General features: G+C 53.9%; 1 protein-coding gene across 3 annotated transcripts; it reads left to right on the top strand.

The window, feature by feature from the left end:
* The first annotated feature begins 747 nt into the window (after positions 1 to 747).
* LOC122208818 (carbohydrate sulfotransferase 6) lies at positions 748 to 12,621 on the top strand. Of its 3 annotated transcripts, none has more exons than XM_042920274.1 (3): positions 748 to 866; positions 9,788 to 9,863; positions 10,793 to 12,621. In XM_042920274.1, exon 3 carries the CDS (start codon positions 10,809 to 10,811, stop codon positions 11,994 to 11,996), a length of 1,188 nt encoding a protein of 395 aa, XP_042776208.1. In that variant the 5' UTR covers positions 748 to 866; positions 9,788 to 9,863; positions 10,793 to 10,808; the 3' UTR covers positions 11,997 to 12,621. The 3 variants fall into 3 exon arrangements, with proteins under 3 accessions (XP_042776208.1, XP_042776209.1, XP_042776207.1); XM_042920275.1 differs by lacking the exon at positions 748 to 866 and adding an exon at positions 7,901 to 7,915; XM_042920273.1 differs by lacking the exon at positions 748 to 866 and having other exon boundaries at positions 9,799 to 9,863; positions 10,793 to 11,180; positions 11,355 to 12,621.

Raw genomic sequence — 12,621 nt, 5'->3', positions numbered from 1 at the left:
TCACTTCGCTTCGAGGATGCCACAGAGAGCGAGGAGGGGCAAGATTACGATTTGATTTCCCTCGCCAGGGCCTTTTGTGCTCCCCGGAGGCTTCGCTCTCCGCGACCGGAGCGGGAGACAACTCTTTCGGTCAGTTAGTCGGGTGAAGAGGGTGAGCGCCAGCGCCCTTTGACATCCTCCCGCTGCCCCCGGGGCCCACCTGCGCCCGCCCTCACCCCGCCCTCCGGCGCCCGCCCCCGCCCCCGGGCGGCCGCCCCTCCCCCGAAGTGGGGAGGGTAGTGGGAGCAGGGGGCCAACCGGCTCCTTCCTTCCTTCCGTCCCTCCCGCCCCGGCTCCCGCCCGCCGGCTCCGGGACCGCAGCCACGTCTGAAAGCGCCTCATTGTGCGCGTTCTTCTCGGGCAGCGGGCGGCTGCACTGGCGGCGCGGGGCGCAGGGCGCGGGGGGCGCGGCGCCCGGCACGGGTGGGGGGCTCCGGGCAGGGGCGCCCCAGTCCGCGTCTTGTCGTTGCCCCACGACTGCCCCGCACGCACACCCCCTGTTCTTAAGACGCCTCTCCGTTTCCAGGACACGCCTGCCCCGTTTCCAGCTTCCCCCCGCCTGAGCTCGCCAGGTGCCTCCAATATCGAGGCATCTGCTGCCCCCGCGCCCATGCCTCTCGGAGCCTTCTCCCCGGGGTCACTGCGTGCCCCTTAAGAGCCTTGGGAGCCTGCGGGGCACATCAGCTCCCGAGGAGTCTCCCGGTGAAGACACAGCCGGCCGTGGACTGGAACTGGGAAGAGGCGAGGTCAAGGAGCCCCTGCCGAGCCTCAGGAGAGAGGTGTCCGCCTGCCGCCGCGCCAGCTCGGGCAGGGACGCCAGCTTCGGGGTACGTTGGTTCGGCCTGTCTCCGCGCAGGATGCCCCCAAACCGGGGCATTGATCTTGCAGCCGAGGAGTCGGGTCTGGGGAGAAGAGCTGAGGGTGGTGGTTCTAACCGAAGGTGGAGAGGGCATTGCAGCCCCAGACGCTGGTTTCACGGTGTCTTCCCGGGGCTTCAGCTGCACCGGAGATCGCTACTGGGGATCCCTAATCTCTTAAAACGGGAGTTGCCAAGGGCTTTAATCCAGAAAGCTTTTTCCGCGGAACTCTTTTGAGAAAAAGCAGCTTGGTGAGTGAATTGAGAACCATATGCAGCTGACCTTGGAGCCTGGAGGCCTCTGTTGGGGCTGCTGGATCTTGGCCTCAGCGGAGGTGCCTGGCCAATGTTAACTCTCTTTTCGGTACCCTCTTGCGCCGGAGGCATGAGGATGGCAAGACTGAGGCCTAGAGAGCAGGAAGGACTTGGCTTCCCTGAGGCCCAGAGTGAGTTGCCAAGTCCCAGAGGTAATGAGAATAGTGCCTGGCTGCTTCAGCCCGCTAAGGGTTGGCTGTGTTGAGGGCTCTACGGTTCCATTGACTCCTCTCCATCGCGTGTGGTAGGGGCTGTCGCCGGCGTCCTTTGCAAAGGAGCCAGAGGAGGAAGCGCCCAGACGTTAGGAGTGCACTGCCCCAAGTCACACACCTCACTGGTGCAGAGGCAGAATTTGAACCCAGTCCGGCTTTCAGAAGCCAGTCTTGTAGCCACTATTCACCGTTGTTTTGCGGTACACGTTCTGACCCTGCCTGGGCTTGCCACATTCTGTTCCCAGGGTCACCTGAACCAGATCAGGCTGTTGTCCTTGAGTTTTCCTTATGAAAAGGCTTTCGCTCGGATTCATAGAATATAGTTGTCACCAAGGATTTGGAAGATTTCTGAGCAAATACTAGTGTACTGTGTGACAGACCTTGTTCTAAGTTCTTTATAAATATTAACTCATTCACTTTTCACATCGAGCCCTGACTTGGGTTATATTATTTCCCCCATTTATTTTTATTTTATTTAAAAAATTTTTAATGTTTACTTATTCGTGAGAGAGAGAGAGAGAGAGAGAGAGAGAATATGCAAGTGGGGGAGGGGCAGAGAGAGAGGGAGACACAGAATCTGAAGCAGGCTCCAGGCTCCGAGCTGTCCCCACAGACCCCCGTTGCTGCGCTTGAACTCCACAAACTCGTGAGATCATGACCTGAGCCGAAGTTGGATGCTTAAGCTACTGAGCCACCCAGGCTGCCTGAGTTTTGCTTTTTTAACGCTTATTTTATTTTTGAGAGAGAAAGAGAGACAGAGAGATGGAGCGCGAGCTGGGGAGGGGCACACAAAGGGAGACACGGAATCTCAAGCAGGCTCCAGGCTCTGAGCTGTCAGCACAGAGCCCAGATGTAGGGCTCAAACTCAAGAACTGTGAGATCATGACCTGAGCCAAAGTTGGATACTTAACTGACTGAGCCCCCCGGCACTCCCATTTTTTTTTTTTTTTCTTTTTTTAAGTGAGCTCTAGGGGTGTCTGGGTGGTTCAGCCCATTGAGCATCAGATTCTTGATTTTGGCTCAGGTCATGATCCCAGGGTTATGGGCTAGAGCCCAGCATGGAGCCTGCTTAAGATTCTCATTTTCTCTCTCTCCGCCTCTGTCACTCTCCCCCGCTCATGCATGCTCTCTTGCTTGCTCTCTCTCTCTCTCTCTCTCTCTCTCTAAAACAAAATAAACAAAAACCTTTTAAAGTAAGCTCTAGGCCCAACATGGGGCTTGAACTCATGACCCTGAGATCAAGTCGCATGCTCTACCCACTGAACCAGGCAGGTGAATTTCCCCCGTCTTACAGATTCAACAACAACAACAGGCACAGAGAGATTAAGTATCTTGTCCAAGGTCACCCAGTAAAAGATCAAATGGAGTTCATCAGCCACTGTGCCAGCACTGCTCCCTGTCATGAGACAGAATCCTGCTTCTGGTCTAGTAAGGGGACATAGGTACAGAAATGCATGAACAAGAGTATTCTGCACAGTGATAGTAGCATTAACGGTGATTTCTCAGTATCGCCTAATACTCAGGCAAGGTGAAATTTCTCTCATTGCCTCAAAGATATCTTCTTGCACTTGGCTTGTTTGAATCAGAATCCAAACAACATCTACACACTGCATTTGGCTATTCCATGTTTTCTTCTAAAACAGCCCTTTCCTTTTTTTTTTTTTTTTTCTTATGTGATTGAATTCTAAGAATGATTTGCTTTTCAAAAATAACAAATCAATCAAAATAAAATGTTAAAAAAATAAGCCAGAGAACTTTCCAGATTATCCCTGTAATAAGAGGGCTCTGTCAACACCTGGGGGAACACAGGAGAATGTTCTCAAGGTGCATTCCCTACCCCCCCTCCCCTGCATGGGTTATTTCAGAAAAGAGGTGGGAGTCCCCAGACTTCAGGTCTCCCCAGCTGTAAGGTTCTATGATTAGGTCCAGCGCAAAATGCATTTTGAGGATCCCCAAAGTTCAGAGCCAGAGAAAGGTGTTATGTGTTACCTGCTCATCTGCTCTGAAATGCCCCCTGGGGTGGCTCTGAGCCAGGGGGACTTGAGGCTCCTTTCCTAGACAATTTGATTTCATTTCCCAATAGATTCCTGCAGGCAAACCTGTTTCCTCCAGCAGCATCTGGGCTGTGTGACTCCAGCTTCCTTGCCTCTGGCTGATGCCACGAAGCTGCTCATTAGGGCTGGCAGAGAGCAGATGTGGCCAGGGCTTGGGGCCAGGAATGTCTCCTGCCACAGCCTGACCCAGTCCACAGCCCTGAGGCTGAGGGCGGGTTTAGGGATCTTCACTCCTTGTAGCCTCTGGGAGGTAGTTCTCCGTCCTTGCCCCCGTCCTACTCTGGCCAGCTGGTACTCGGGTCAGCCAGGGGACTGATCTGCCGCACTCCTCGTCCTGCAGCGAAAGCTGGAGCAGGCAAGCTCCACCCGTGCCCATGCCTCCTTTAACCAAGTTTATGAGTTTACGATTACCAAAGTAATACAAGTCTGTCGTAGACCACCTGGAAAACGCAGCAAAAGCACTAACAAGAAAAAAATTACTTGTTATCTGGCCACAGAAAGGTAACTACTATTCAGCACACATCGTTCCAACTTTCTTTCTCTGCATTTTTGTGTATTTTTTTTAATAAAAGCTCTATTGAGATACAATTCACGTACCCTAAAGTTCACCCTTTTACGGTGCACAATTCACTGATGCAACAGTATACACATGTTGTGTGTTAATCACCTCGGGGTTTATCCATGTTGTAGCATGTATCAATATTTCATTCCTGGGGTGCCCAGGTGGCTCAATCGGTTAAGCGTCCGAGTTCAGCTCGGGTCATGAGCTCATGGTTCATAGGTTTCAGCCCCCACGTCTGGCTCTGTGCTGGCTGTTCAGAGCCTGGATCCTACTTGGGATTCTGTGCCTCCCTCTCTCCCTGCTCCTCCCCCACTCACACTCTGTGTGTGTCTCTCTCTCAAAAATAATAAACGTTAAAAAAAAAAACTTTATTCCTTTTCATTGCCAGATAACACTCAATTACGGTTGACTCTTGAACGTGGGTTTAAACTGTGTGAGTCCACTTATATGCAGATTTTTTTCAATAAACACACTGTGGTAGTATAAATGTATTTCTCTTCCTTAAGATTTTCTCAGTAGCATTTTCTTTTCTCTAGCTTACTTTAATACATATAATATGCAAAATAGGTGACTGTTCGTGTTAAGGCTTCCAGTCAGCAGTAGGTTGTTTGTATCTAAGTTTTCCGGGAGCCAGAAGTTACACATGGGGGTGGGGGAGTGGGGGTGCCTGGGTGGCTCAGTCGGTTAAGCATCCGGCTCTTGATGTTAGCTCTGGTCTTGATCTCGGGCTTGTGAGTTCAAGCCCCACGTTGGGGTCCATGCTGGGTGTGATACTACTTAAAAAAAGTTGCACATGGATTTTCGACTGTGTAGAGGTTGATGCCCCAACTTCCACATTCACCAAGGGGAAGCTGTGTATGGATGTACCACACATTTTGTTTATCCGTTTATCAGTCGATAGGTATTTGGGATGTTTCCACTTGGGGGCCATTATGAATAATGCTACTATGAAAGGTGATGAGCACATTTTTGTGTGGACATGTGTTTTCAGTCTTCTTGGATACGTATTTTATTTTATTTAAATGTTTATTTATTTATTTTTGGAGAGACATTGCAAGCAGGGGAAGGACAAAGAGAGAGAGAGAGATTGAGAATCCCAAGCGGGCTCCTCACTGATGCAGGGCTCGATCCGACAAACCATGAGATCGTGACCTGAGTCGAAATAAAGACTCAGATGCTCAACCACCTGAGCCACCCAGGCACCCCTGGATATATATGTATTTTAGAGTGGCGTCTCTGCACCACGTGGTAACCCTGTGTTTAACCTCTCGAGGAACTGCCTGTTTCCTGCAACACCTGTACCACTTTGCACCCCCCAGCGGTGTCCACGGCTTCCGGTTTCCCCACCTTCTCACTAACGCTGCTGATCTACCTTTTTGGTTCTAGCCATCCTAGTGGATGGGGAGTGATATCTCATTGTAGTTCTGATTGCCATTTCCCGAGCGACTAAAAGTATCAAGCATCTTTTCATGCGCTTGCAGGTAATTTGTATATCTTTGGAGAAATGTCTACTCAAATCTTTTGCCCATTTTTATGTTGGCTTCTGCGTCTTCTGTTATTGAGTTGTAAGAGCTCTTTATATATTCGGGCTCCCATACATATGATTTGCGAGGATTTTCTCCCATCCGGGGCTGTCCTTTCACTTTCTTGATGAAGTCCTTTGATACCGGTGTATTTTTAACATCCTCGTATGTGTTGGTACTTGTGGTTTTTCCACTCGAAGTTATGTAGTTAAGAGCTCTAAAGTTAGGTGGTGAGGACTTAAATTCTGACTCCGCTGCTGTGTGGGTCCTTTAGGCAAATTTCTTAATCTTTCTAAACTTCACTTCCCTGATCTGTAAAACAGGGAGGGGTATCAGGTCCACTGCATAGGTTTGTTGTAAGGACTAAATCAGAAGATGGGCACAAAACTCTTGGCACATAGGAAGCCCTCAATGGATGGTATTTACTGGTGCTCCGTGTTTCCAGCCCACTGTAAACATTCATCTTCCTCCTCTCTCTCCTTTTCTCCCTTGCCTCCCCCCCCCCTTTTTTTTTTCCTCTTTTTCCCTCCTTTTCAGCCTTCTTTGTAACAGATGCCCCGGGCTCCATTAGAGCTGGCTTGCCCCCCAGGGGTGGCCCTTGATGCCAAGAGTCCGCTGATCCCTCATCTGGGATCTGTTTTCTGTAGCCTTTGGGATTCCTGAACAGGGATGGCCTCCAGCTGATGCCAAACTGAGAGAAAGCTGAGCCCTGGATTTGTACTTAGTATTACATTTCACTCCCTTAGATGCGTTGCCAGGGCTGGGAAGGGCTGATGACAGGACATGCTGCGGAGTCAAGGGCACGCAGAGCTGGGGTGCAGGTGAGGGTTTCCCAGAGAGCTGGATTCCTGGGCTCCAGGTCACCCCCCTCCTGTGGCACACCGTCCTGCCCTCAGGTTTCCCCTTGGCAAGTCAGGTAGAACAATAGCTCCTTCCTGTGTCTCCAAGGCCAAGAAACAGTCAGGGATATTTAGAAGACACTGTCACTTAAAAAAATTTTTTTTAATGTTTATTTATTTTTGAGAGAGAGAGAGACAGAGCATGAGTGGGGGAGGGACAGAGAGACACCCCCCCCCCCACACACACACACACAGAATCCGAAGCAGGCTCCAGGCTCTGAGCTGTCAGCACAGAGCCCGACGTGGAGCTCAAACTCACAGACCATGAGATCATGACCTGAGCCGAAGTCGGACACTTAATCGACTGAGCCACCCAGGCACCTCTGAAGATACTGCCACTTTAAAATGCTCAGGAGGACACTGCAGAGCCTGCTTGGGACACTCTCTCTCTCTCTCTCTCCCTCTCTCTCTCTCTCTCTCTCTCTCTCTCTCTCTTTCTCTGCCCCTCCTCTGCTTGTGCTCTCACTCTCAAAATAAATAATTAAACTTAAACGCTCAGCAGGAAGAAATATGGGACACGTGGGGGAGTTCCTCCCTTTGGATTTGGATCATAGAGTGTCTGACTTAAGTTACGCAAATCTTTATTAATATCATCCACTCTTTAGTCTTTGGGACATTCCCTGACATGACACTTACTGCCTTATTCAGTCGGGATTCTGAACTTTTTAATGAAATATAACATACATACAGAAAAGAGCATAAAAATACAGCTTGATGGGGTGCCTGGGAGGCTCAGTTGGTTAAGCGTCCGGCTTCAGCTCAGGTCATGATCTTATGGTCTGTGAGTTCGAGCCCCGCATCGGGCTCTGTGCTGACAGCTCAGAGCCTGGAGCCTGCTTAGGATTCTGTGTCTCCCTCTCTCTCTGCCCCTCCTCTGCTCACACTCTTTCTGTCTCTCAAAAATTAGTAAACATTAAAAAAATTGTTTTTAAATACGGCTTAACGACTTCCCACAAATCAAACACGCTCAGGTACTTAGCACCTCATCAAGAAACACGGCATGACGGGCCTCCAAAAGCTCTGTCCAGGCTTCCTGAGGGTTCGGCCCACACCCCACCCCACCCCACCCACAGGACCCACTTTCCAGTCAAAATGCTTGGTTGTAAATGGCAGAAATCGAACTCGCATTGGCTTGGCTAAAAAAGGGGGTATTTTCCCCCACTGAGAAGTCCACGGGTGAATCTCGCCCAGCTGGATCCGGGTGTTCACGGCTCAGACTTTTTTTTTTCTCCGCTCACTTCTCTTCTGTGTTGGCTTTATACCCAGGCAGCGTCCCTCTCCCCTGCAGAGCTAAAAACTCCTGGGATTGGACTTGGGGCAAATGTCCATTCCTAAGCCTGTCGCTTGGTCGGGGGATGACGTGCGGAATATACAGATGAACGAGGCTTGGTGCACATGACTCCCTACGAACTGGGAAGTGGGCGGTCGGCTCCACGCAAACCACGTGCACTTTGTGTGAGTGAGGGGTGGCTCCCCAGAGAAAAATCTAGAGGCTGTTAGCAGAATAAGGAGGAACAAGTACTGAGTGGGACCCAAGGAAACTCTGTCTCGTGCACTCGTCCACACTGATGCCTGGGAACAGACAGTCGTGAGAAAACGCAGTGGCAAGGAGGCAGGGGCAAAGTGTTACTCAGGGCAGAGTGGTACCTGGCTTGAGAGAGGCACAGGTGAGGTGTCTTCAGAGGAAGCGGGATGGGCACTCGCAGCAGAGAAGAGAGGAACATGGAGTGTTGCTTCCAGGTCACCTGACCTATAGGATGCTGGGTCGGAAGTATGGGAAGTGAGTCTGGAAAGCTGAAGGTTGCTGCACAGGGGAACGACACGATGAAATAGACGGCATAGACGGCGGATTCTCTCTCCCTCTCCCTCTCTCTGCCCCTCCCCTGCTCACACACTCTCAATCTCTCAAAAAGAAATTAAAACATTAAAATTAAAAAAAAGGTAATTTCTACCTTCCAGGAGTGTTGGGAGGATGCAATTCACTCATGAAAATTAAGTCCTTGTCCTGGTACCTTTCGGACCCGTTCTTAACTTTGAACCCTGAGGTCACTGGGTGTGCTATACACAAGGCTCCTTATCAGGAAATCTCCCACAGGACCTGGTCTTCCCTGGGCTCCCGCATGGGGTAGGGTGTGTCAGTCCCCTTCCTAGTTCTCGAGTTCCAGTAATAAGATCAGATATCAGCTCCGGTATTGTGTGAGTCATTTAAGAAAATGTCTGGTTTCCCTGGAGTACATCGGCCTGTGGTTGAGACCCTCCCTAGCCAGAAAAGGGCTGGGCTGGCCAGGGCAGCTGTGTTTGGGCCAGACCTCAGGGTCCTTTGCTCCGCAGGGATCCCCCAGGATATGGGAGAGGCCAGCTGCTTGGGATCAGAAAATGCCAGGAGCTTAGAGACGGAAGTCCTGGGTCGGGGTCCCCCTTCCCCTACTATCTCTCCAAGCCTTGGGTCCTTCACCTAAGAAGTTGAGATCACAGTGTCTACCAAAGGGGCCATTGAGTCAAAACAGCATCTAGCACTCGTATGTCAGCAAATGCAGGTTGAGTTCCCTTCCTCTCCTGTGCCCTGTTCTCATGGAGAAGCACATCTTTGAGGAGAGGAGATAACACGTGCAGGGCAGGAAGGCGGCTGCTCTCCTTATGTTCCGGGAGTGAGCGTAGGGTCCGGGACTCGGGAGACAGCGTCGGAGTCAGCAGATGTCAGGTCCGTCGGGTGTCCTCCTCCCACTCCTGCAGCCTCTGAATAAGTGGGACCAGCTCACGATTTAGACCCAGCTTCTCCCGGTGGTGATATGGCTGGGGGGTGGGGTGGCTTAGTGGGGAGCAAATACTGTGGAAGCAAGGAGGAGACTTCCAGGCTCCTCCTTCCAAAGCAGCTCATCTTTGAGACCTCAGGCTGTGCGAGCTTGGCTCAGGGTTCCTTTCACTGTGAGGGACAAGGGTGACATTCTTAAGATCCACCACAGGACCAGGAGTGGCTGGGGACTAGAGGTAGGCTCGGGAGATGCCGGGATTCCAAATGTAGGTGACCTCAGGGTGTCTCATCTGGGTGGAGAAGTCATCTGCCCCAGGGCTCCTAGCTGCTAAGTGGCACCAGAGGGCTCAGTGCCAGCCCTCCCTTCTCCATCCAGCAGGAGAGACCACCCGTTCGCACCCATTTGGAAAAATGTACCCTGCCCCTGGTCTGTGCCCAGCTCCAGGCGGGGGCTGGGCAGCTCTGTTCCCACCTGCAGGGACCTTTCGGTCAGTAAGGGAAGGCAAAACCCTCCCCCTGTGCCGGGTTATCTCCTCCGGTGAGACGCTGACCCAGCCTCCCTCCTGCTTCCTCAGGCCCGGAAGAACCCGCGGACGTCTTCCATGGATTTGTGATTGAGGTGGGCAGCTCTCCCAGCGGCCCTGGACTACCGTGAGTAACCTCAGCATGGAGGCAAACCGTGGCCAGGGGCCTGACTGCTGTCACCTCCTCCTTCCCTGGTTCTGCCCCACCTCCCCCTCAACTGCTTTCTTCTGCACATTCACGCAGCTCCAGAAGGGTACCTTCCCTCTGGAGTCCCAGCATCCCGCAGCACTCTACTCCCTGTAGGTGGCAACAGTTGGTGTTCTTTGTCTCTGTCATTTGTTTACTTTTAATAACAAAAGCTGTAGCTGCGTGTTTAAAAGAAGTCAAACAACACAGACGCGCCCTGTGTGGAAAGTGCAAGTTGCATGTTATGGGATTTGCTACATGCCCTGCCCCCATGCTCATTCCATTACTCCAGTGCCAGTATCAATCCCCTTTTTACAGATGGGTAAACTGAGTCACAGGCAGATTAAGTGTTTGGTCAGAGATCACAGGCTAAGAAGTGGCTGAAGCTGGGGAGGGAGCCAAATCACTCATCAAGCTGTTTAGCTAAACAGCCTAAAACTGTCCCCCCAAAAGGAATTCTTAAGCAAAAGGTGGAGATTCTGTTTTTAAAAAAGAGAGAGAGAGAGAAAGAAAGAAGGAGAGAGGGAGGGAAGGAGGAAGGGGGAAGGAAGAAAGAAGGGAAGAAAGAAAGAGGAGTAAGGCAGAGAGAGAGAGGGAGAGAAAGGCAGGGGAGGGGAGGAAGTAAGGACGAACATACATTTCCCGCAGTAGTCTGCAACCGGCCTTTGCTCTGCAGGGTCTAGATCATGTTTGATGTCTTAAAGTCCTGTTGCCGGGGGAGCGCCCAACGAGACGGCTGTAGTCCAGGGAGGCCCCCACAGGTCGGGGGGTCCAGACCCGGGGCCGCTCTCCGCAAGCACCGGGCGGGAGTTGGGCTGCGGCGCGGCTAGCGGGCCGCGGTCCCCAACGGCTGCACTCTCCTCCCGCAGGCCCCCGGCTGGCGGCATGTGGCTGCCGCGCATCTCCAGCACGGCCGTGACCGTGCTCCTGCTGGCGCAGACCGCCATCCTGCTTTTCCTGGTCTCCTGGCCCAGGCCGCCGTCCCCGGTGGGCGGCAAAGAGCGGGTGCACGTGCTGGTGCTGTCCTCGTGGCGCTCGGGCTCGTCTTTCGTGGGCCAGCTCTTCAGCCAGCACCCCGACGTCTTCTACCTGATGGAGCCCGCGTGGCACGTGTGGACCACCCTGTCGCAGGGCAGCGCGCCGGCGCTGCACATGGCCGTGCGCGACCTGGTGCGCTCCGTCTTCCTGTGCGACATGGACGTGTTCGACGCCTACCTGCCGTGGCGCCGCAACCTGTCGGACCTCTTCCAGTTCGCGGTGAGCCGCGCGCTGTGCTCGCCGCCGGCCTGCACCGCCTTCCCGCGCGGCGCCATCAGCAGCGACACGGTGTGCAAGCCGCTGTGCGGGCGGCGGCCCTTCGGCGTGGCGCAGGAGGCCTGCCGCTCCTACAGCCACGTGGTGCTCAAGGAGGTGCGCTTCTTCAACCTGCAGGTGCTCTACCCGCTGCTCAACGACCCCGCGCTCAACCTGCGCATCGTGCACCTGGTGCGGGACCCGCGGGCCGTGCTGCGCTCCCGCGAGCAGACGGCCAAGGCGCTGGCGCGCGACAACGGCATCGTGCTGGGCACCAATGGCACCTGGGTGGAGTCCGACCCCGGCCTGCGCGTGGTGCGCGAGGTGTGTCGCAGCCACGTGCGCATCGCCGAGGCCGCCACCAGCAAGCCGCCGCCCTTCCTGCGCGGCCGCTACCGCCTGGTGCGCTTTGAGGATCTGGCGCGGGCGCCGCTGCCCGAGATCCGCGAGCTCTACGACTTCGCGGGCCTGAGCCTCACGCCGCAGCTCGAGGCCTGGATCCACAACAGCACGCACGGGTCCGGGCCCGGCGCCCGCCGCGAGGCCTTCAAGACCTCATCCAGGAACGCGCTCAACGTCTCACAGGCCTGGCGCCACGCGCTGCCCTTCGCCAAGATCCGCCGCGTGCAGGAGCTGTGCGCCGGCGCGCTGCAGCTGCTGGGCTACCGGGCCGTGGCCTCCGAGGCCGAGCAGCGCGACCTCTCCGTGGACCTGGTGCAGCCGCTCGGCACTAGCAGCTTCAGCTGGGCGTCGTCCACCGCGGCGCACCCCCGACCTTAGCGCAGGCCCCCCAGGCTGTGGCGGCGGGGGAGGGAGCCGGTCACGCAGCGCCCAGGCTGCTAGTGGAGGGGCCCGGAGTTGGGGAGTCTTCCTCCGTAGTAGGAATGGATTGAGTCCCCGAAACTCCATGCTTCTTTCTTCTTGCTTTTCCTTCGAGTCCTCCTTGGGAGCTGGGTTCCCGTCGGGTGCACGCTTCACGGAAAGCGAAACTGTGTCCACGCTTCCTGTGGGCACCGCGAATAAGTTCAGACCACTCGGCTGCTACTCGAGTGCTTTCTTCCTAAGTCTCTTTTCCTTTTGGATGCATCATCCGACAGCTGACAAGGGGGTCCCGGCCCTACCTGGGAGTAGAGGGGGCGCTGCGGTGAGCTGGCCCCTCAAGTCCAGCCCCTCCCCCCCACACCCCAGACTTGTTGCCCCCAGGTCCCACCACCACACTCTATCAGAGCTGTTGGCATTTATATTGCTTTTTTCTTTCAGCAAGAAATCAGACAAGATGCCTCTTATCTTGTCTCCCTCTAGCCTCTCTCTGCCCATCCTCCCAGGAGCCCACATACCCCCATCACCTGCCCTGACAGTAAAGGTCCCACCCACAGAAATAAAAAATTAATGAATCTGTGTGATA

Source organism: Panthera leo, chromosome E2, assembly GCF_018350215.1.
Source record: "Panthera leo isolate Ple1 chromosome E2, P.leo_Ple1_pat1.1, whole genome shotgun sequence".
Lineage (NCBI taxonomy): Eukaryota > Metazoa > Chordata > Mammalia > Carnivora > Felidae > Panthera > Panthera leo.
Note: the sequence above shows the minus strand (reverse complement) of the source record. Positions and strands in the feature narration are given on the sequence as shown.

Bases quoted from the DNA above. Each gene is read 5' to 3' on its own strand.
- LOC122208818 (XM_042920274.1), top strand. From the start codon at position 10,809: ATGTGGCTGCCGCGCATCTCCAGCACGGCCGTGACCGTGCTCCTGCTG.